At 27.3% G+C, this 27310-nt stretch overlaps 1 protein-coding gene across 3 annotated transcripts in view; it reads right to left on the bottom strand.

The window, feature by feature from the left end:
- The window catches only part of Myo81F (unconventional myosin 81F), a 141938-nt gene that overhangs the window by 82485 nt on the left and 32143 nt on the right, over nucleotides 1-27310 (bottom strand). For all 3 annotated transcript variants that reach the window (XM_015513577.2, XM_089217489.1, XM_015513578.2), the window contains exon 2: nucleotides 5551-5648. In XM_015513577.2, the coding sequence (XP_015369063.1) occupies nucleotides 5551-5648 (98 nt within the window). The remainder of the gene's footprint in view (nucleotides 1-5550; nucleotides 5649-27310) is intronic.

Genomic DNA, 27310 nt, shown 5'->3' with positions numbered 1-27310 from the left:
ATACAAGACATATGTGTTTCCAATGATAACTATTTATTACATTCCCTATATCTCAGATTATTTACGTCGATTGAAACGTTAAAAATTCATAAAAGTTTTCATTCAATTTTATTATAAATCACTATTATATATGCACAAAGGAATGTACGAGCTCTATATTGCATTAAGTTCAAACACTTCAAACTTATTTTATCTGATGGTGAACAAATTTTGGTAAGTACGTATAAATTATTGGGATAGTACCTATACCTGTACGGTCAATTTTAAGCTGTATGCATACCATTAACGCTATGATATACGTCACTGATACGTGCTCATTCAATTATGTACAATACTATTTACTTTTCAAGATGGTTCGAACCAATCGAAATGACCACTCTCGCAATATTCATATGGTATAGTGTATTGATAACACAACGTATATTTGCAAGAAATTAATACAATATGATGAGTGATAACTTATATAAAGTAAATACAAGAGGTGATTAATTTAATACTTGACAGTGAACACTCATTATCTCAAAAAGCAACAATATTTTAATAACGTTTATTTTTGTTTACTTGTTTAGGATTCGTTATATAACAATATTTTTTATAATAAAATCACGTATTCACTTATATTTTACCATATGAAAAATAGCGATGAGTATTCTTAGTGAATCATACCGAGAACATAACATATATATTATATAGTGTAATAAGTATAATAGTTTTTGAAAGTAAGTATCATAATTTTTATTACTTTTGATTATTAATATATTCAAATTTATATTTTTACTAATCACAAGTAGGTATATACAATTACCTAGGTATATTATGATATGCTACATTTTTAAATAAAATCATCACTAAGTACTTGGTCGATTTCGTATAGAATTTTTATTTCAAAATTGGTATTGAGTAAACGTTAACATAAGCTGTACATGCAGCTAGGGGTTATTTATATACGCCACCTCTCTCTTCAGATCGTTTCATTGTCATATAGAGAATAAAAAAACTAATGTGCAATATTTTAGTTGCAATTTATTATTGCAAATGGGTGTATTTTTATATCATTTTGTGCAGTACGGGTAAATAACATATAGTACGCTTCATGAACTACATTAATCGTTGAACCCATGATAAAACGTAATCGAGGACATTCCACACTGCAAAATGTTATTACTTTATTATCATTGAATATAAATTGTACAATTTTATCAATTATACGCAATACAATAATTTTTTCATCCTACTTCTTATCATTATTAATGCAATATACATAGGTATACTCGAAACGACCTACTTTAAAACCGAATTTAATATATAATGAATTATTGTATATTATGATACAAACTAACGAGTCAAAATTAGTAAATCGACATTGAAAGGTGAAGTGGTTTAGAATTGAACGGAGGGTGTTACAACATATGATACAATACACACCCTATGGATATTATATTATATCGAAGATCAATATTACTCGATAACAACCATTCTATCTCCGCCGATCATAAACGCTTTTGCCTATATTAGACACAAAATATATTCGCGCACGTTATGCTGTGTTTGCGGAAATTAAATTTAAATACCACGATACAACATATAACATAGGCACGATTAGATTTATAGCTGAAGTGGAACAACCCAGGTAACGAACCTAACGAGATTAAAGAAGTCGACAAGACGCTTGTTAAGTGGTTTTGGACTAAAACAGCAGTTACAGGCGAGTAACTAAAAATAATATCCTAATCGTTTAAATCATGTTAACAAGAAATCAAGAAAAATTATAAAATTTTCCGTCAAAAATAAAATAATATAATCATATTTATAATTTATTAAAACGTTGTGATGCTGGTTGTTTATATTTTGAATCGTATCGCATGTCATCTAGTGCCTACTACATAGCGTATAATATACCGATAATATAACCTATATTATATAAATGTACAATAGATAAGTATACTACATTACTATATAACAGTGGTCTGCAAACATTGTTAGCAAAACACTAAAACATAAAAGACTCATCATAGACTCATAATAGAGTTGCGAATACAGTATGCGCATTTCATATATTAATTATAACACATGGCGGTATTCATCAACACTTTTAAACAACATAATATAAGTATTCGCGCCATAATGTAATTGTTGAAAAAAAACAGTGTTTGCGCATCGCAGATTATAACCACCAGACGAATTTAATAAAAAGTCGTTATCCGAATCGCATTGATTATGAGACGATAGTTGGAAAAAACACACCCGCGAAATATACAGTGACTCACAAAACATGCACTTCTATTATTCGAATTCTGATTTTTAGAATATTTATGTTAATTTATATCGATTATATTAGATATGAATGTAATTTTTGGTCATTATGAACCTTTTTTTCCGCCATTTTATGTTTTAAATTTTCAAAAAGACACCTATGGATGCATTAAATCTAAATTTAAATGAGTAGTTTCTGATTCTTAATAGTAGTTTTTAATGGTTTTAAAAAAATATTTAAAATAGTTTTAATATTTATTTTAATGCCCATTATATCGCATGATTTTTAAAAACTAGAAGATTGTAATACATTTATATTAATTACCGTAATTTTAAAATCATCGTTGTCCTTAAATATAATCTAAAACTATTTTCAAAATATCATGGTACCTATAAAAATTATAAGTATTTGAAAAACCTACAATTTCAATGTTTCAAAAATTAAGAATTTTACCAAATATATTATTTATGTATTATTATTTCCACGCACCACTCTATATAAATAATAGTTAAAACTCCGGCCGACACCACGAACACGTAAATATTGTATGTATATATGTGTAATTGAAAAATGTATGTTTTGCATTTAATAAATTATCATCACGATATACATTCACAACGGGGGTTGGAAATGCTCCGATATGAAAACATACATCACACCAATCATTGTTGAATTTATAAATTTAATATTTTACACAAGTGTATATGTTACGGGCAAAAGTCGAAATCGGGCAAACCTCAGAAATGCCCGGGCAAAACGCGAATTGCCCACAATCCTTGGGCAAAATGTCATATTTCGGCTTTTGACCGGGCAAACCTAGTTATGACCAACCTCATTTGGGCAAAACTGTATACTGACTTTTATCGTAAGGTAAATATAAAAAATAATTGTAAAATAAATATTATTGAACAACAATAGAATACACTTAAATAATAATAAAAATATAATGATATTAAGTACTCGTGTAAAAATTAACATATAATAATATTAGGTACCTACTCTTATAATGTTAAAATAAATAATTAAAAATATTAATACATTTAAACTTCATTAGGGCCAAACTGTAACGTCTTAAATAACTTCACTAATTTTAAATACAAAAAAATAATAATCACAAAATATTGTACAGATATAATTGAATACATTTAAATAATAATAAAAAAATAATATTTTTGTTTATTTGTTGCTGCACATATTAGAACCATGGCATTTAGAACTACACAAAATATTTTGCTGTTTACATTTGCATCGTTTCGTAGTGCACTTAGTTTTGCAAGAACAAAAAATAAACCCTTGTCCTCCAGTTAACGAATTTTGAGTACTAGCAGTCCTCAGTGGTATTTCGATATTCGGTACATCATTGCTACTAATAAATTGTTCCTTGCATTGAAATATTTGGTTTCTGGCATAAAGTGATGATAAAATTCCATTTTTGGTTCCTATTTTATAGAATCCATCATCAGTAACACTTAATATAACACCTAACACATTATTTGCATCGACTTTTCCTCTATCAATACAAGGCACTGGAATTTTCACTGTCGTTTCGACTGCTAGAGGTGGAAATTGATTTTCACTCCTTAATTTCATTTTTTTTGCTTGCGCCACTAATCCATCAGTAGCCTTTTTCCGTGCTTTTTTTAAATTTTGTTTTTGTTCAAATATGTTGACTAAATTTTTTTCATTTTCATTTTCAATTAATACCTCCATTACATTATCATTTTCATTTAATACCTCCATCTCATTATCATTTTCATTTAATACCTCCATCTCATTATCATTTTCATTTAATACCTCCATCTCATTATCATTTTCATTTAATACCTCCATCTCATTTTCATTTTCATTTTCATTTAATACATCTATTTCATTTTCATTTTCTACAAATTTTAGTAAGTCATTTTCGTCATTTACATTATTAATTATATCATTGGGTAAAAATGACATTTTTAATCCAAGACTAACTTTTTTTCCAAACATAGCTTCATATGGCGGTTGTTTGATTCCAGAATGATAAGCACTATTTTTGGCAAATTGACAAAATCTCAATCCTTCACTCCACTTTCTAGATTGATTTTCTTCCATCCAAGCATAAATGATTTTTTCGATGTCCTGATTAGCTCGCTCAACACTCCCCTGGCTTTGCGAATGACGTGGCTTCTCGTGTACAATTTTTAAACCATCCCACATTAGAACTAAATCATTTATAATATGATTTACAAACTCTCTACCATTGTCTGATTGTAGTATGCACGGAGCTCCAAATATACAAAAAATATCTATAAGATTGTATGCAACTTCGCTTGCAGTTTTTGTTTTTAAAGGTCGTAAAGAAACAAACTTAGTAAAATGGTCTTGGTAAACCAAGATAAATTTAAAATCACCATCTTTATTACTTTGCATATCTATCAGATCGACCTGTGCACGAGAATTAAAAGTTTTAGATAAAATTGGTTTTATTACTAAACCTTTTTTGGGATGAGCGTGTTTTTTATTACATATTTCACATAACTGTAAATATAATAAAATTATATCCCTGGTAATATTTTTGTATTTTTGTTTTATTGATTGCTCCATTCGGTTTCGACCACCATGACCACAATTTATATGAGCCATGTGCAATATATCGAACATTTCATTGCAAATCAGACACACGCATTTCGTTAGCCATTGCTAAAGACGTACTAATATAAGCTCACAAAAATACGAACTACAGTACAATATTGTACCATTTAGATAAGGTGTATTTTGTGTACCTATTTAATATAACGAGTTGATAAAATACAATAACAGCGATAAATTAACAAGATACGCGTGGTCATCTATAATCGTAATAATATCATACGATAAAAATTACTATTTGTATTAAATTTTAGCGAACGTATTTAATACACTTCGGTTAGGTTAGGTTATTGCCCTTACGATAAAAGTCAGTATACAGTTTTGCCCAAATGAGGTTGGTCATAACTAGGTTTGCCCGGTCAAAAGCCGAAATATGACATTTTGCCCAAGGATTGTGGGCAATTCGCGTTTTGCCCGGGCATTTCTGAGGTTTGCCCGATTTCGACTTTTGCCCGTAACATATATACAATACTACACATGTTTACCTGTTTTTCCATTATCTATCCCATCTTGTATACGCACTGCACCGTTAACAGTTTGTACCTACCTAATTTAAACGATTTGAACTCGACCAGATCATATATTTTCATGGCCTCGTTTTAAAATCAAATATTCATTTAAATCCTTAGAAAAATAATAATTTTATTTTTTATGTCAAACAATTAAAAGGATACGTATATGTGATTATCCGAGTATCTTTTCTGCAAATTTTTGTTTATAACGTCCTCGTCTATGTCTGATATGGACGTCATATCTGGCACGCCACAACTTCCTGTAAAAAAAAAAAAATACTAATGTATTCCTAATCACAATAATTAACATTTTTTTTTTTTCAATACATTATAATACTTAATAATTTAACATTATATTTTGTATTGTACTAATATTTAATATACTATTTAAATTGTATTAAATACTAATAAGAATAGCAAATATGTTACATTCATTACTTATTATGGCGATTTAAAAAAAAATACAACTACACAAATCATTACTTGTTTCGTGTACTAATTTATTACTCGTTAAACATGCGGTTCTTTATTTGTACTCATTGTATATAATAGATAAAGTAACAATAAATCAACAATTAAATTTTTTTCACGTCTATCTTAATTTATATCTATTTTGTTTATAACATCATCTATAATTAAACTGAAATATGGTAATACTCGATTTTACGTTAATCTAATTATCGCCGGCTTAATTATTCCATTTTTGACTATTATATTACTTGATTATTTGTTTTTTTTTTTCTGAATTTGATGCCGGTATTATTACACACAAACTAATGATGGGCACCTACATAACAATTAAAGCAAATGATGATTATATACATTCATTATGTTTATGGACCTTACAACTATAATATTGTTCGATTGCAATAGTACAACTACAATAACGATAAAATATCAGCGTATATTATTATGATATGACAATATAAAAATTATTTATATAAAAGCTAAAAAGGCATAGAGTTAGACTTTTTGCTGGTTCTGTGAATCTGTTAGTTTATTTTTTAGTTTCGACTCTGAATGACTAAGAAAAGTTACTGATCCCATGGTAAAAAAAAATAAATACTTGGTACGCCATAATAATATGCAGTACTAGTGAGCAATTAATTTTGTGTAGGTTTGTAGCGAAACATTATATGGTGTTTTCTTCAGATGTATATTTAATTTAATAATATCATAGAATAATATTAATGTTTCGCATTTCAATAATATTTATATTTTATTGTATTCTCTGATTAAGTACACATAAACATATAGTAGCCTGCACTTGGGGTTCTTTTTTGCGATAGTAAACGTTGATTTCAATAACAATTTAACTCTTATTCTCGAGGGCAAACTTATTTTGGACGGTTGTTGACAATATATTGTATACTATAGTAATGGTAGTATATACAACGAATGAAAATAAATCTATAAGCAATATTATACGTCATATTTCTCATAATATTATTGTCGATTCAAACACTCAGAACAATACTTTGCGTCAATAGCAATAAAGACAAACAAAATGTCGATAAAAGATAATAATAAAAAAATGTATTTTTTGATATTATTTCATATTTTATATCATTTTTCAAATATTAATTATACGTACATATTATGTTATAGGCGCATTTTATTTAAAAAGTACATATTTTGTATTTTTTAGTGCAAATTTAATACGTTAACGTTGGTATATATAATAATATTGATTAGGTATTTTAATGCATCATGACATGTGCAATTTTCCTGATCATTACATGATATTCAAATTTTCTTGGAATACTACTTGTCTATAATATTATATTTTGTTAATAATGGTCAAACGGCCAAATCCTTAAATGACAATTCTTTTATGTCAGGTATAAAATAAAATATAAAAATCAATGAATTATCAAATATTCCCAACTCGTCTAACATCTAACACATATCGAAAGACTTGAGATATTTCACCAGCTCTTGGTTTTCCAATAATATGGACACGGTGGTAGGTATGTCAAGAACGAAAATCATAAAACTACAGAAAATGACAACAAATTGTCAATAACAATAATAGCCACTGCGGTATAAAAGCTTCTTCTATAGATAACGTATTACGTGAAATGGACACGACAACAACAATGATTATGTCCGACAACTATATCAAAAAGAAAAATTTAGAAAAAACGCCCATGACGATGTCACAATAAGATTTTAAATCCGATGAGAAAACGATAATCTGGTGTAGTGTTGTACGTATATGTATAACTTTAGTAGGTATATAAAATAAGTACTCAGAATTTTTTGAAACCCCCACACAATAAAATTATACACAAATATATGGGCATTAACTAGTTTTAATAAGTTAATTTTCTATTCGATGAATCTGCTGTAATGACATAGCTTTTCTTATTAAACCATCGTTATAAATTTCTATATAGTATAATCATAAGTAATTGATTATTTTTTGTTTATTCACTATGCAAGTACAATATTTAACTAAAATGTAGGTCTTGTGGAACACTATATTTTTGATAAGTGATATAATCGATGAAGATAATAACTTTTGCTTTGCCAAAATAATTAACATAGTTATAAATATTGATTGTTTCAAAAGAAAATAGATTAAAAATGTTGATATATCAGGTATTCATTATTATAGTATATAATGTAAGCCATAATATAATAATTTCAAAGGTTTATCTTATTTTTCAAATATTTACAGCATACCATAAATGAACTAAATCAGTTCTGCAGCAACAAGTTAACAAGGTATTGCAAATGTTATATTACTGCAACTAAACGAATGAACATTTGATTGTGGTCAGCCATATAGATCATATAAGTTTTTCATAATTATTTGCGATGCTTCATATTGAGAAACGTGACAACATAGATGTGGATCATATTATAAATTTATTTTCCATAACAGGGCGGAACATATCGAAATAATAAATATTATATTTATTATAAATTAGTTATATTTATACTAGCTGAACCCGTGCACTTTGTAGCCCGTCAAAAAGCCTATACTTCTTAAATGTCTCAAACTCTGTGTTAAATTTGTTACCTGTGATCATGCAAGCAGTATTTTTTTATGCACATAAATATATAATGGTTAAATTATACTAAATAATAATCTTACACTGATAATCAATTTAGTTTATTATTATGTAATTTTATTCGTTTTATCGAGAAAAATCTGAAAATTTAAGTATTCAATTGAATGGTTTTCCGACACGTAAGCATGCCAAGCATACAACTGTCCATATGAGAAGCATGAGTTTTCCAAATTCAGTCCACACACTTGTAGCGATTGTCCTTGTGCTTTGTTGATAGTCATTGCAAAAGCTAGTCACACCGGAAACTGGAAACGTTTGAATTTAAAAGGCATATCTGTTGAAATCATTGCATGGGATGCGTGGTGACGTACGTACATCTTCACTTTAAACGTTCTGTTTAAAATTGTAGCTTTTATAATGTTGTTCAATTGTTTTACTGAAAGCCTACTACTATTGTAGAGTCATGGTAGATTGATGTTTCGTAGATGAATAATTTAGCACGCCATATTTCAATGTTAGAACGTGCGGAGGCATATGTGGCAAATCAAGTGAATTTAAGAATTCAGTTGGACAATTGACAACTTCGTCTAGATCCATTACGGTATCTATGGACTGGTACGTTATCGTGTCATCTCTCGAGAATTTCGTTTAGAATGGTGTTATTGATTTTAGGTATTTACACCAATATAGCCCGTACAATGAGCCACTGACGACTTCATAATTTTGTGGTAGATTTGAGAAAACTTTGTCAATTAACTCATTGTTTATTGCAGTTATTTTTAAGAAATTAGTTGGGAATGTGATGCATAGTGTTGATTCATCGATAACTAGTTTACCAATCCCCATTTTCATCAATTTTTTTGCGAAATCGGCTGAAGCATAATTTACTAGATGTACACTCATATATTTTATATCGTTTTCCAATCTTGCATCTCGTTGCTCAGTTGTTTCAGATGAACAGAATTAGGCTTGGCGTTCTCTGGCGTTTCCCCATCTTTTTGCTTGATTGTTTCTGAAGATCATATTGGTCTTTTCTTTTGAACTTGAGGCGTAAAACTACCAATCAATCTTTTTATCGGAGCTATAACTGCATATAAATGGCGTTATTATAAAAAAAAACACAAATATCAATATTCTAATAGTAATCGTCACAAATAGCAACCATCTATAAACAAAAATTTCTATCGTAAATCTCAAAATGTCTGTTTGGGCACCACCCGGGGTTGGGCCTATCGCTTTTTAACTTAGCCTATCTCCTGCCTATAGCTCTAATATATCTCTGTACCATATTTCGTCGCAATCAGTCTAGCTGTTTAGAAATGCATAAAGAACAAACATACAGACAGACAGAAATCCATCTGCCGGGCTAATTTGTGAATCTAAACTATCCAGGGCGTCACCCAAACGCGTACAAAAAAATTCATTAAAATCAGTCCAGCCATTTAGGAGAAGTTCAGTGGCATAAACACGTATACAGAAGAATTATAAATATAAAGATATACGTTATTATAGATAATATGGGTGTAATTATTTGTATTTTTATATCGATAATTATGGTTGTTTTGACGAAGGGAGATGCTATACCTCCCACGTCTTCTATTAATCAATATTATGGGGGACTAGAATCAACTCCCCCCCCTCAAAAAAAAAAAAGTCAGCCAATAGGTATTTGTACTTAGGTCAAAATAATAGAATCGTTCAGAACCAAACACGCGTTCCGACATCGTGATTTACGCAGCGATCTATAGATTAGAAATCAAACGTAATAATCGTGGCAAGTACGAGACGATATATTACGAACCATCACGGCGGAAAACGTCACGAGTACATTGCGATACATCATTAAATGAACATTGTCGTGACGGAAAACCCATATTTGCTGCTCTGACATTGCGAGTAAACGTTTCCAGTCAACCGTGGTCGACAAGTGGTCGGCTGTTGTTGCCGTTGACGTACACAACCAAGCTAATGGAGATTTATTGAAAACTATTTATAATATGTTCAGGTATAGGTTCCTACGCAATGAGTACCACCACCTTCGTATTTTTATATTCGAAGTGATCACAATGATCACTCAACAGGACCAAGGTGTGACAGTTAAATCGGCCGACAATAACACGTTTTTTGCATGGTCAAAGCACCTAAAATTAAAAACGTTGAATGTGGACCACAATTTAAGATCTACTCACATAATGTTAAAAATCAATTTTACATTTTTGTAACTAATTCGTAGACATTCGTAGCGGAAATATCAATAATTATATTCAAAAAGGCGGGTAAGTCGTGGATGTCGCTCTGCTGTACAGTATAGGTTACAAGTGGGTTACTGTAATGGATGGAATTAAATTTGAATCCAATGATATTATATCATTGTATACGAAAAACGATTCTGAGCAAAGACGGTTTATCTGTCTAGGATATATTATAGATTATTAAAAATTTTCAAATCTTAGATTTAAAAAGAAAAATTTTTATGAATTTCTAGTGTGAAATAATTTGCAAATTTTCGTGATTTTCATGATTTTTACATACGTTGTCAAAATTCAAACTTTGAATGCTTGTAAAAAAATGGTGACTACGCGTTTATCTTATTTTTCAATTGCTATTGTAAAAATATGATAGGAGCCATGTATTAAATTTTCAAATCTTAGATATAAAAGGAAAATTGTTTTTGAATTTCTAGCATAAAATAATTTATGAGTTTTCGTGATTTGTACGTATGTTGTCGAAATTCAAACTTTGAATCCTTGTAAAAAAAAAAATTGTGACTATGAATTTATTTTATTTTTCAACTCCTATTGTTAAAATGTGTTAGAAGCCTTGTATTAAATTTTCAAGCTTTTCTACCGAACAAATATATTTTATACAATTTCTATTGTAAAAATATATTATGAGCCTTGTATTGAATTTTGAAATCTTAGATATAAAAGGAAAATTTTTTATGAATTTTTAGCATAAAATAATTTACGAATTTTCGTGATTTTTACATAATATGTTTTCAAAATTTGAACTCTGAATGCTTATAAAAAAAAATTGTGAATATGATTTCCTTTTATTTTGCAACTGCTATTGAAAAAATATGTTAGGAACCTTCTATTAAATTTTCAAATCATAGAATTAAAAAGAAAAACTTTTATGAATTTCTATCTAAGATAATTTGAACATTGCCGTAACTTTTACGTATTTAGTCAAAATTTCAACTTTAAATCGTGCCTACGAATTTATTTTATTTTTCAATTTATATTGTTAAAATGTGTTAGAAGCCTTGTATTCAATTTTCAAGCTTTTCTACCGAACAAATACATTTTTATCGATATTTATAGCAAAAAAAAACTAAAAAAGTTGAAAAATTAAAATGTTAGTTAACAGCTCAAAACAAATCTAAATATTTTGAAAATTTTATCAAACATATGAAATGCCTATATAAACATTCAGTCAAAATTTCAAGTATCTGCAGTCATTTGTTTTAGAGTTACACCAAAATAAGGAAATCGCTAACAGTGAAAATCCAATGTTGTAAAAATTTAAATTTCAAATGCTTATAAAAATTTAATTTGAATTTCCGGTGGACGTTTTATTTGTGATAAAGGTTGAAAAACTTGTAAAAAATCTTGTATTAAATTTTCAAATCTTAGATTTAAAAAGAAAATTTTTTTATGACTTTCTAGCTTAAAATAATTTGTCAATTTTCGTGATTTTTACGTATTTTGTCAAAATTCAAACTTTGAATGCTTATAAAAAAGAATTGTGACTATGAATTTATTTTATTTTTCAACTGCTATTGTAACAATATGTTAAGAGCCTTGTATTAAATTTTCAAGCTTTTCTGCTTAACAAATAAATTTTAACAAATCAATATTAATTTAAAAAAAACTAATAATGTTCGAAAATTTCAAATGCCTATGAATAGTTCAACTTAAGTCGAAAATTTTTGAAAATTGCATGGTGGATAGAATATACTTATATAAACATTCGGTGAAAATTTCATGTAGGTATCTATGATCATTTGTTTTAAAGTTACATCAAAAACCAAAATCTAAACCTATCAATATAACTAAACCTATCAATTCTCTACAATTTAATTACCTACTCGTATTAGTAGCTTGCAGTCCTATAAGTCCTAGCTGAAAACGGTGATTAACGATAAGTGTTAGGAAGTCTTTCCCCACATTATACCTTGTATACCTTACGCGGTGCTGGGTCATCGTGGGGAATGATCCATAAAATTTTACCCCCCGTAGAAGAAAAATATATTTTTTAAGTCGTAAAAAAGGAAAACTTTTAATCGATCTGTATAATATTATTTATATAAGCTTAAAAAGAGAAATTTTTATTATTTTATGCGTATCATTTTTTTGTTTACAAAGATTTGATGGGTAGATTGTTTAGTCTTATGTTTATTATATTGTAAGTATTATAAAGGACATAAAAATAATGCGTTCTCTCGTAACTGATAAAACCATTTTGATCTTTACTATGCATTATTCAATGAGTCATAACTCACAGCCGATGAAGATACGGAATAAAAAAAAACGTTTTCTTGAACAAATTTCGTGATAATATGACGGTCTAAAACATAAACAAAATCACAACTATGAGCAATAGGAGCATTAAATTTGCTTCAGTAAAATTTGAAGTGTGGTAAAATTTAAACTACCAATTAAAAAAAATTAGATGTTACAATAATTGTTAATAAATAGTTTATTTTTCTTAAAAATGTAATTAATATGATAATTTAAAAATGGAAAAACATGGAGTTAGATTATTATAATTATATAACTTTTTTTTTTTTTGTGTGTGTGCGGTGGAGGGGGGGGGGGGTTCGACAGCAAGGGCCATTAGCCTGTGGAACTGTGAGGGAAAGAACTGTAGGTTTGGTACTCGAGGATGTTTTTTTGACAGAATTTCGAATGGTTAGCTATAGGTTTTTTCCATGCCCGGGTCGGGGGCGGTCTTTCTTTCCAAACAGCGTGAACTGCCCGGAAGGTTATGTCGCCCATGACCGGGATTCGAACCGTCGACGGTGCGGCGCGTCGCAACCGACGCCTTAATTCACCCGACCACTATACCCCCCAATATAACTTATTATGTTCTTAAATAATTTACATAAGTATATTTTATTTGTACTGTGGTGGTGATAGGGATTATCAAAAACAGTTAGCTCATTTGTGGTGGCATGTAACGATTAGCCCTTAATCCGGATTTGGTTCTGATTTGGTTTTAAAACAATATTATTTTAATACGAGGATTTAATAACTTTTTTCTTGAACGTTTTTAGGTAAACATTAACCCATTAACAACATACATTTTCGTAATAATTAATATTAAAATACGAAAACAATAATTTAATCAGTATTTGTATTAGATATCAATATATAATAGATTATAGATTAATTTAAAAAACACTTGGCATTAAAATGTTAAAAAATATTGATTAACTTTACCTAATTAATGTTATTAACTATTAAAAAAATTGTGAACATTGTTTTTTAGTTAAACCTATAAAAATATTAGTTGTATGCAAAATCTCGTAATATTTCTGGAAAAATTTTATGAGGCTTATTAATAAAAATATTTTTTTTATAAGAAATTGTTTAATTTATTAGATACATTTTAATGAAAAACTCTCTAAATTATAATATTTTCTGGATTAAATAGAATAAATATGTTTATTTTTTTTTACTTCAACAAGTGATTTATATATATATATTATTTAGCAGCAGTCCTTTTAACAATAATCGCTTACTAGATATTTAAAAATATAATAGATTAAATGGGCATTTATGAACATTATTTTATTTTCCACATGATAATATATTTGTATTCAGGTAAAGAATTTTTTGTTGGAAAATTTTCTTTACGTTTTATAAGTACTTTGTACAAAATAAAAATAAAAGTATTAAATTTATCAGTGAGTGAAATTATTTCCTTTGACATTACATAATGAAATATTTATGTTACAATTCAAAATATATTTTATTATTATTTAAATCCTTAGATCTGGTCCTTAAAAAGGAATACTTTAATTTTCGAACATAAACTAAGATTTATTTATTCAATATTAATTTTTATCGAGTACAATGGTGCATACAATAAAAATTATATTTAAATAAGTATTGAAAACGATATTAACGTTACTCGGATTATTATTACGACGACAAGACGAATAAACGAGTCTCGATTCGTTTGTGGACAACAAATATATACATAATATTATATTGTGTCACAATAGAAATGCAATTAATATCAAAACGTTAATTATACATTTATACACTCTGGGAATTGTATATAGTTAAGGAAAATTGAACTATCGACCCGAAGTCCGAGAGGGGTCCGAGGGCTGCGGAGTAATAATATTTCAGTACGCACCGAAACTGTGCACACGCATAATATAATAATAGTAATAATAACACACTCCCCTGTAATATAATATAATACATGAATGGTCCATATTAATATTAAACGCGTAATCATTGGTATGGCCGCAAACACTTGAGTCCCCATATAAAATACCCGACTCATCGCATGTCGGAAAAACAATTATTATCATACGCTCATTAAACCGTATCGTATATTTATTATACGATGTATAAACTTGCGCATGGTTTTAAACGTTTCGCTTCAACTGAACTGAATAAATTGTGGTTGATTCGATCAATCGCGTCTGGAATTTCATAGTATCATTGATTCCAATAGGAGGGGGCTTTGGGGAAAGACTTGGTGTACCCCTGTGCCAAATGTCCATATCAAGTAATACTACGAATAATTAAAAATACTATAAAAATACTCCTATTTTAGTGTGATTATAATGTTTTTAATTGCACTCTTTTGGAATAAAATTTTCCATTGTACAACAAATTACCGCTATAGAACTTTTCAAAATGTAAGAAGTAAATAAATTATTATAATATGTAAGTAGCATTATTTGCAAATTTTCAGGGCTTTAACATCTGCACAGCTCCAATCATATTATATTTTATAACAACAACATATAATAATAGTTATTATATATTTACAGTTTCATAATATGCATACTATATATAATATAAAGTAAACATTATACAATAATACATCCAATGTCCTCGTTGTGTGTTTAATTTTTTTTTCGTCAAAGTCCATATTTTACACACGTGTATTAAAAGAGCAAGGAAAAATCTGTCAACAATATTACAATATGATGGTGTCGAACTAAATGTCCGAGTAACACTGCAACAACGCCACGTGTTCGGTATATATATCATACAACGACTATATAATAATATTGTATTAGTACATTGCATGAGTACCTATATAATATGTGCACTATATATTATTATACAGAGTGATTCACCTGTCAACACGCCCACACCCATTTTTTCTATACATATAATGATGAATTTATTCAAATTGTGATTTTTGAAATTCTTAAGTATAACAAAACGATAATACTTTTAAGTACATGCATTTTTTTATACTGTTAATTAGTGCCTCGTGGCTATACAAAAATCTATTTTATTCAAATAAGAATGACCCTTTTTTCAAAAAATTTTTAATCGTAGTTAATCATCGCTTTTGAACATTTTGGATATTCACTGCACGGAATGATCTTCCTATTTTGTTATAAATCAAAAATGAACAACTGAAGATATTTAAAATTTACACCAAATGTTTATTTTATTATTTCCTATACTCCGGAAAATTTTAAAATATTTTGATTGTTTAGTTTTCTACTAATATTTTTAGTTTTAAATTTTTAATTTTTTTCTATAAATATCAATAAAATTTTATTCATAAGGTCAAAAAAACTTGAAAATTTAATACAAGGTAAATTATTTCAACAGAAATTGAAAATTATTAAAAATACATAGACAGATTTTTTTATAGGCATTTAAAGTTCAAATTTGGAAAAATGTATAAAAAATTAAACTTATATTTAGATCAAGTTTGAACGTAAGTAAGTAATTCTGTAACCAAAAAATCTAAAGCATATTATATAAACACAGGTTCTTTTGTTTAGTTATTTTAAGTTAAAATTTGGATGAAATCACATACTAATTATTAATTAACCAAGAAACGATTGTATAGTAAGTTATATTGTTGTTATTTAAAAATATTTGTGAGTATTTAAAACTTTTAAAGTATATTATTATATACAAATATGATAGTTTCAAATTTCGTAAAGTTACTAAAATATTACATGGTCCATGATGAATGAATCACTCGGTCCACAATATATTCGCAGAATACGCTCATTATTTCAAAGAGCTTATTTTTTGAGACTTAATTAACTTCTTTTTATACCAAACAAGAACTTCCTTTAATTTCTCTGAATCATTAAGCAAATATGTTAACATTTTCAAGAAAAAAAGTCATCTGTTCATAACAGAATCACTTTGTGCATTATATTATACATTGTATTAACATACCTAGATATTTTCAGAAATTCGGTTCATTCGGCAAGTCGAATATCATTATGCTCCAGTCAAGCGTGTAACTAATAATAATCTAATGGCACTGCTCTGGAAATCGTCCAGATTAATAACACGTGTTTTTTGTCCACTAAAATATGACTAATTTAAAATGTATACAATAATTAATAATAAATAACTTAAAAACAAAGATTCAGGAAAGTGAAACCCCCATCATGGTGATTGGTGAGTGTCCAGATTTTCTTATAATTTTAGTGTTCTCTGCTCAACGAGTATAAGAAACGTCGAATTATTCTATGTAAAATGCACATAGAAGCGCATTTTAGGGTTGGTGGGATATTTTAAACATACGTCATATTCTAATTTGAGACATTTTTGTAATTTATTCCCCATTTTTTATATTCATGTGTTGTAAGTAAATATATTTTTCACGTAAAAGTATTAACTGTTGGGTATTGCTTTTCATTGTAAATTATAAAAATACATTACATAAATGAGATTAAGATAATAAATATAGGTAATTAAAAAAAATTATTTTAAGTGCATTTTATAGAGAATATTTCAAGAAGTGCATAAATTAATGTTATTTTAAGCTTTTTAAGGATATAATTAAAGTCGTAAATAATTAATGTTGAGGTTATTTTATTATGCAAAGTGAAAGGACGTATGGTAAAAACGTCTTATAATAATTTCGAATGGGGCTGATATGTATAAAAACGCATCTTTTCAGTTATCTTCATATAAAACCTTTCGTATTTTCGTCTTCCGTCGAAACGATGAAAATAATAATTATGATTAAACGAACGAACGTCGACGTCGTCGCGTTGTCACTCATCTAAAACACTGCACATAATATTATATACCTATGGTATAATATACATATACCACGCCACACGAATACTGTGATGTGAATAAAACTACACTTCGTTTTCCTCGTAGAAACCTGCGTAATGCAACGACAGTGACAACTTTTAATTTCGACTAAAAAAAATATGCTTTACTCCAGGCGGAAACCGGTAGTGACAATGATATGGATATGTCACTGAAAGCTCCGGACGGAAATTTCTTGTAATCATAAAACAATTATTATGGCTGTCAAAAAAAAAAACCATGAAAATATATAATATTTTGACGAAAAAACCCATGTTGAGAACAACCATATGTACCTATATTATAAAATGTATAAAATGTATAATAAAATAATATGTTATACATACAATATAAAAAGTATCATTTAATAACATCATAGAAAATAAAAATATCAATCATAAGAAAATGTTAATTACATAAAAAGATATACAAATTTAAAATAACACTTAAACAGTACAAATAAATACAAAAACGAAAACGAAAATTTTTAGAACTTCAGTTCAGATGCACAACAATTGGTCTACCTGCAGCATTCAGCAAGTATAATTAATTACATACACCAATCCCAATATAGTTACTGTGTAAATGTGTAATAAACCTAGATATTTTAGTAATTTACAGTTTGCTCTTAAAATGCAAAGTACAATTCATTTACAACGAGAAATTACTCAATAATAGATTTATAGAACACCATTTTAACTAAAGTTGCTTTTAATAAAAAAAAATCTTAAGTTATAAGTTTGACTTACACTACGACAATAATTCAACTAAAATAAAAACTTTTAAGTGTAAAACAATCAAGAATCACAGCCAATCAACCACCAGTCAACTTATCTGTTAGTTTATGCAAACTAATTAGTCGAAATATCAAATATTATATACCCCTTAATTAAGTCACTAACGACTGTTTTAAATAATTTAAATTTAACATTATCTACTCTGTAATCATGATATTACTTTTAGATTATTTTGATAATTCTATTTTCATATCTATTGTATCGACAGTATATTATATTGTTCTTCCGTTGTTTTATTGTTATTTTTAAATCATTTACTTATCTAATTGTTGTGCTATTATCTATATATCATTGTATTAATCTGTAATTGTCAAACTGCAAAAGTTATACTGGAAGTTCTTAAAATAAAAAAATGAATAAATAAAAAAAAGTTTAAAACAATCACGCAGGGTATCTTCGTACAGGATGAAATTTTTTCACTGCAGTTTTATCCATTATCCGTAAGCATTTTTTTCCTTTTTAAATTTCTTTATGAGGATTTATTTTCCACGACCCATAGGTATGCAAAACAATAATTTATAATCGGTATATTTTAGTGAGTGAAAAAGGTTTCGCAACAGTAATCACGACATCAGAAGTCGAAAGTCAAAACAAAACGTGAACGTTACGTTTAGTTATCAGGTGAAATTTTTTTTGGTCTACCACACGCCTAAGGCCAGAGTTTAAATATTTTGGTATTAACAATTTGTTTTTTCTATAAAATAATATACCGATAGATGAATAGCAAAAATTCATCTGACAATGAAACTGCAATTTTTACAATTAACTGGGTTAAACAATTCATTAAGTGGATTTATATTTTTTAGAGGAAAAGATGAATTCATTTAAAAAAAAAATTTATAGGTGGATATAGATGTAATATAATAATATAATAATGAAACGTAAAACTAATAAACGTAATAAGATATTTTAAATTCTATTACAATACCTACTAAAAAAAAAATATATCTAATTTGTTCATGTTTTGTTAAAAATATAAAATGTAAATAAAAATAAAAATATGTACTTAATTAAACGTATAGATGCTGTGCAGATTGTATTGGAAGAATAATGTTTGTGACATAATAATGTGTAGTTACTTACCTAAATCAATTTAGATCACAATTTTATAAACAAGAAGTTAACTTGCTATTGAGGTGTAAAGCATTGCAGGAATAAATTTATATCAAAAAGCTAGAAGTCATAATATACGTATAATAAGCCGTAATAACAAAAATTACTGATTCGCGTTATGTTACTAAAATCTTAATCAAGATTGATTTTTAACAGTTTTTATTTGGCTTTTATTTTAACTGGCATCAGTAAGACCTGCCTCGATATTTCATAATATTTTGACGGCGCTAACTGCAATCATAAAGTGGCAACACATCAAAGTTTCAAACGTGTGAATTGATACAAATACTTTGAAGTATTGCATAACATAAACAATGTTTTGAGAGATTTGCAGTGTAAATACGCAGTACGCATGAATAACACGCGTCTTACTCGAAAATATAAATATTAAATATTAAAATAAGCAGTCAAACGTCTAATGGACGCTTTAAACGTTTTAATAGGTTATATCAAGAGATATAATATACGTTACGGTATGACAAAATACATTTACCAAATGTCTGAGTCGTTTTCTGTTGCCGTCAAACAACACATATGGTACACGTAAAATTAAGTAGATTTTAAATATAGAAAAGACATTTCGTTTATCGCCTCTGCATACAGTATTATTATACTACGCCATATATTTTACACAGTTAAGGTGCTATGAAAACTGCAGTACATTGAAACCAGAACCTTGTACAACTTAATCGTTAGGTTGGATATAATAAATATAAATACGATTCCTTGGATAAGTTTTTCATTTGTTTTACCACGCTGCTATCCTTAAAAATAAAATCGCAAATTAAGAGCAAAATATATTTAAACCATAATACACTGCAGACTGGCTACGTTACGTAGAGACCTATATATATATAGAGTTATATTATTTTCATCAAAGACCGTTAATAATACACCTAGTGTGAAATTCGGTACATTATACCAATACCATTTAGGTCCACACAGTACTAAAGTGGGACATAGACTGGAAATGAAATGTATTCATTAATAATTTGAATTCCAATTTTTATCATAAATAAAGAATTATATTATAATGGTAGGTACCCATACTATACTATATAAATGATCATTTACTTATGCAATTAAAACGTTATATCATAGTTCTAATCGTTTTTTAGACAAAAATTTGAGTTGAATGTCTGATGATTATTTCGCAGATAATAAAACATTATAATTTTCAACTTTTAAAAAGCTAATCACTATTATTTACGATGAAAAACAAAAGTCACTTTTCACGAATTTTTTGATTTATTTTCACGTTTTCTCAAATAAGTTTTTCAACGAGTCCTTATTGGGGCAGCCAAGAAAAAATTAAGTCTCCACGAGTATATATTTTCATCAATGTGAAATGATTATTCCACTTAGCTGAGTTTATATTACTCCCTGTAACTCCAACCTTTATTTTTATTAGCTGCACATCAAATGCTTAAACATGCAATATGTGTTTTAAAAAGCGCGTTGTCGTAAGCGCATTATAATTTATAAAAAGGAGTTTTTTAATTTTACCATCACACAAGTTTACCAAAATGAGAATGGTACGATTTTGTTTGAAAAATATATAATTTTTCACTTAATAAGTATTACGATTTACAACCCATATTGACAAAAAAATATAAATTTTAATCAACTAAATTAATTATACATTTCCATAGTAAAGTGTGAATACCACTTTGCTGTACATTGTAGTTGTTAAACATATAGTAAGTTGTAATGAATGTATTAGATTTTTAAATCAACGAAAAATTATTAATAGTATACAAATAAACGATTCTGAGTGGAAACGGTGTATCAAGCTAGCATACTTGTAGAAATAATCAAATTTAAATATGTATTAAAATAAATATTTATATAAAAATCAAAAATACTTTATGGATAAATAGCTCAAAAAAGTCAAAATATTTTGAATATTTGATCATATATGAAAAATGCTTTATAATACAAACATTTGGTAAAAATTTTAAGTACCTAGGTATCTACGCGCGGTTATTTGTATTTGAATTACAACAAATTATATCAAAATTCGAATGATAGAGATATTGTAAAAATATTAAATTTAAACGCAAATAAAAATTGATGTTATTCTCCGGTTAATTTATTTTTAGTTGAGAATAATTATGAGAAATGTTCTTTTAAATTTTCTCACGCTATTTATGAAAGTAACATTTTTATACATTTTTAACTGAAAGATAACTTAAATCAAATTAATTAAATAACTTAACTTAAATCACTCATTCACGTGATTTTACTTCAGTCAATCATATAAATTTATCATGGATTTACGTACGGCTTTTTTTAAATTAAACTATAAATAAACTTATGAGAAACCATGTATTATTTTTGATTGAGTGAAGAATTATTCATCGATTATATAACTATAATAGCAATTAAATTTCAAAATTAAACATTTCACATTGCTATAAACAACTCAAAAAGGATCAAAATGTTTTAAAAATTGTATCATATATAGAAAATGATTATATTAACATTTGGTGAAGTATCTACGACTACCTATTCATGTTTTAGATACACCAAATCAATAAAATCGATTTTTTTTTGTTTGTTTGTTTGTTTTTATCGACACTTTCGAAAACTATTGGGAATTTTTAATTTGAAAATTATCCTTCAAACATGAAATACTTAAGATAAACTTTGTTTTAAATGTTCAATACTTAGTTAAAAAGATGAAGATTTAATACATTTTTAATCAATAACAAAATAGTTTGCACATTTTCGATTTTCGAAAATACATTTTTTGATAAGTGAAAAATTAACTATCGATAAAAATTTTTTAAAAAAAACGAATAAAACATAAATTAACTAATGTCTTTAAATATATCAAACATTATTGAAAGTTTTATAGTGTATATACAACTTTTGAACCTTCCCAAAGTACCAACTACAATCATTTTCCTACCAAAAAATATGCTGAAATAGAATAAGGAATGAATTTTGAAAGTACAGTAATGTAGATACTAGAGCACTCCACAGATATGTATGTAAGTTTTAATTAATATAATATGTAGAAATTATAAACAAAATCAACCCAATTAACTAGACAGGCTGGATAAGCACTTTTAAGTCTTAACTGCATTTGTATAATATATATTGTATATAATAGATAAGTTTAGGTTGAAAATCAAATATGATGTTATAATTAATACATTTTGTCTACATTAGTCCGTTTCATAATTTATGTACACCATACCTATAACGTATTTTAAACTCAATCTAGTTTCCATCCATTTTTTTAAACTCTATAAGCACTTCATACAAATATTATTATTGCTTGACAACGTGCGATTCTTGTCCTAGTAAAATTGGTACTGGAATGGCGATTTTGTAATACATTCTTTAACAACCTCAAGGTTAGAATATTGAATAAATCATTAAGTAAAACCGATAAAAAACGGGTCAAAATTACGTCCAAACCGGTTTATCTATAGTCATCAATGAGTGTAGTTTATATTTCTTGAATATTAGTCACATGGTTTTTATTATATCATTTTGTTCAATTTTTCTTAGAAAATTATTGCACAGTTAATATATCGGAACGACAAAGACCAATATAGATATAAATGCTAACAATTTACAACGAAGAATAGAAAAAAAAGTATTGAGGAAAAAAGTAAGGAAGAACAGTATCCAGAAATAAAGTACTTATAACAGGGGGATAAAAAGTCCATAATACGTTTATTTTATTTTTCATAACTTTTTTCCTCAAGATTTTTTTCCCGCCATGCGCCCATGCTTATAAATAACACTTAGTTCAATTATTTCGTTTAACTATCATTTATGTAAAATTCCATGTTCAGAAAAGCTATGCAAGCACCGACGAAGCAATATCATGTGAAATTATTTATACAAAAATCTCATATACATTTGGAACGTTGATGCGACCAATAAATTAACAGCATAAAAACTTATAATAATATGCTATAAATACTTAATAGATATACAATACTTAAACCTATATTACAGGTAATTTTGTACATAAATAAAGGTATAGTTAGGATGGTAAAATATAAATCATAATAATATTTTATTACTGGAGTAAATATACTGCCGTAGCACTCAACAATGTAAATGCTTTGCTTATATCAACAACAACTTCAGCAACATTTATTATTAAATATTTAATAACTCTATACTAATATTATGTGGTAGATAAATATGTACCTAATAAATATTTAAAAAATATCAATTATTATGATATGAAATTTATAGGAGATCAAGATCTGCATTTCATATAAATAATCGAAATAATAATTTAAAAAATGACAAAAAATAACTAAATCAAACTAAAGCAAGCTATTTTAGAAACTAGTTAGAAATAATAATGATACTTGGGTAGTAGAGCCCAATCAATATTATTATTTGAAAGTTTAAAATTTTAATAAAATAGTAATATACGTATAATTATTGTAATAACGCCAGTTGTAAAATTACATTAAATGATTTATAAATTGTATAATTAATAATATGAATAAACGATAAATAATGATGCTATCTGATCATAGGTTTCTTTGATGATATAATATAGTTAACTACAGCAATTAAATCATATCTTGCGTGTAACGAATTTAATTTGTGTACCTATTTTTATTCATATTAATATTATTAAACAACAATGATAAAATATTATGAACAATTATATAAATCAAAACCAAAAGAACTTGTATGTATACAATTTTCAACGTAATTATATTAAGAAAAAATAATCGAGAAATAGCTGTTAAATAGGTTTCACTTCGACTTTTGAGTGTACCTATCGTCATTGAATAGGTCACTGATAATATGATGTATTTATGTGTTAAATTCAAATTTAATAAATCATTGTGTAATACGGTTTTTAATAATCATCCAATAATATTTGAAACTAAAACTTTATAACATTTTTAAGTGGTTTTTACGCAAGGTATTTTTAAATATTAGAAAATCTTATGAAATACTATATATAATAAAATGCACTCCTTAGCAATACAAATAACAATTTTTAAGCTAAAAATAATTTGCAAATATTTATGATTTTGACTAATTTAATCGAAAGTGGAAATTCAAATAGTTACAAGAAAATAACGAACGTGATCATTAATTTTTTCAATAATAACTTATGGTGTATTTTATTATTATTATTATTATTATTATTATTATTATTATTATTATTATTATTATTAATATTACTATTATTACTTAATTACGTTTTCAAGCTTTTTGAATTATAAACGAAAATATTATCACTTATCGAAAAACAATAATAATAAAAAAAACATTTCAAAGATCTATGAATAACAAAAAATTTCGAAATAATTTGGAAATTATGAAAATTACGAAAAGTCTATAAAATACTAAGATAAACGATTGTTAAAATTACAACATTAAACAAAATAGATGTTATAAAAACTAGAGCATAATTTTTGATATAAATCTTCAAATGCAAAAACCAATTTTTTTTTTATACAAATATTAATAATTTGTAAAACTAAAATATTCTTTGTTCCGCTCAAAAGTTAAAATCATATATCACGTTTATACCTATCTCGTTGGTTTGAACTTTAAAATTCGATTACTAAAGATTTGACGATGACACTCGCCAATGTTATACCTCCGACTCTATACAATTGAATATGTACCTAACTGACAAAGTTATATTATATTTTTCAAATGCCTATTGAAAAAATAATTCAGGAATTTTTATTTATAAACGTATCTTACACGACCGCCACATGTGCGTAACAAATTCCAATCCCTAAACGATCACCGCGACCCGCTGACTCTACTCGCCGTGTAAATACATTGTATGCCTCTAAACAGTTTAAACGCATCGAAAACTGCCATCACAACCCAAATTATATCCCTTTTCAGTACTTTTTGCATATCATCAACTAAGTCCAGTATGACAGTTTTAAGTATACAAATATTGCAATTGTTAGACAATACCAGAAATGTTTAAATTTATAAATTCTACATTGTATTTATTTAAAAAAAAAAAAAAAAAACATTAATCAATTATTAAATTATTAAAAATAAATGTCAATATAATGATAAGTTGATTATAACCACATATAAATTATAACAATTTTATTATTATTTAATAACAGCTAGTAATCAAATATTAGACTTTATCGACAATGATCAATAATATGGTTGGTTGTAATACTGCTAAATATCCTAAAATATTTTAAATGAAACAAATATATCAAGACTCCCCAGCCATAATCAATCATAACCGCGAATACTGGTGCAGATAACTTATGAGTAGAAAGTGTAAAAAAATAGTTAAGGATACTGCGCCAAATTATAATAGAATGAAGAAAAATCACGATCTCCCATAAGCTGCAATTATATAGCCTATATCGCTGTATGTTCGATTATTGTAGGTCTAAATCAAAGGATGATTCCTAATTTCTTCAACGTGCGTAAGTACGTATTAAAAGCACTATTACACATTCATTTATAGATCATATTTTTCCTGTTCTGTATAAAAAATTGTGAATGTAAAAATTGAGTTAAAAAACAATAAAGGCAATTTAATTCACCGAACCGAAATGTATGTACCTACAAGAAATATTATATTACGCTTCATTAGATAATCATCGTGGTAATAGCTATTATATCATCGTTAAAAATAATGAAAAAATATTTTAAATAACGAAATGAACAGCTTTTTTGTTTACACACACTCACAAACCTGTGGAATACCAATTATAACCATGTTGATTCATCATGTCTTACGATGTACTTAACTAAATGTTCCTTTGTTTAGTTTTGTTGGCCATCATGCCATATAGAAGTACAATTTATGTAACATTCTTTCAGCATAAACATTTTGCAACGACTGCAGCACATTAATTGTAATTTAAGAAATTTAGAAAAAACTTCTCAACAACACGTTTAGTTTGAGTTTATATATATTTACTATTTTGGACACCAGTGGATTTCACAATTGGAACCCGCAAAATAATTTCGAATACACGCGATCGTTCGACATTTAAACAAAATCGAACCCCTAAAATTAGTCTCGACCGCGCGCTGTTGCACGCCCGTTTAAATAATTGTTCATAAATGGACGAGTAATATTATACTATACCACACCTGAATAATATGATAATTATGAGCGTATAAAATACCTTGAGGGCGAAATAATATTATACAATAATGGACGACTACGCCTACGGTTTTAACGATAAAAACCTAATGCCGGGTTGCCATCGCTGGTGACCTAAACCGAAACGCGAGGGAGGAACTGCATATGGAGTATATTTTAATACATATCGCATAATAAATAATAAATTATAATAATTAAACGAATGATAGAATATAATAAAAATATTAGTTATAATAATCAAAGCTCGGTAACAATATGCATTATTATTTTCAACAGTGGCGATTCCAAAGCCCCTTTTGCTTAGGTTAGGCTTAGCCCTTAGATGAGCAGTACTGCTTACTTCATAAAGATTGTATGTACACAGGCTAAAAATCCCCCTCCATTGCCCTAATTATTATTATTTTATTTTAAATCATATTTATATCATATTTCAACTATATACTCAACTAGTAAATAAGAACGTAAATGCACATACGTAACACTGTATACGAAAAATGTACTTTCGTTAAGTTAGGTTAACTAGGCTAACTAGGATCTTTTATTTTATCTTAGTATTACTTTATTGGTAGTAAAATATATAAGTTGAATTCATTTTTGTAAAAACATTTT

Source organism: Diuraphis noxia, unplaced genomic scaffold (assembly GCF_037042655.1).
Source record: "Diuraphis noxia isolate RWA-SAM2 unplaced genomic scaffold, SU_Dnox_SAM2 contig0001, whole genome shotgun sequence".
Classification (NCBI taxonomy): domain Eukaryota; kingdom Metazoa; phylum Arthropoda; class Insecta; order Hemiptera; family Aphididae; genus Diuraphis; species Diuraphis noxia.
The sequence above is the reverse complement of the archived record's forward strand: the minus strand, read 5'-3'. Positions and strand labels throughout refer to the sequence as shown.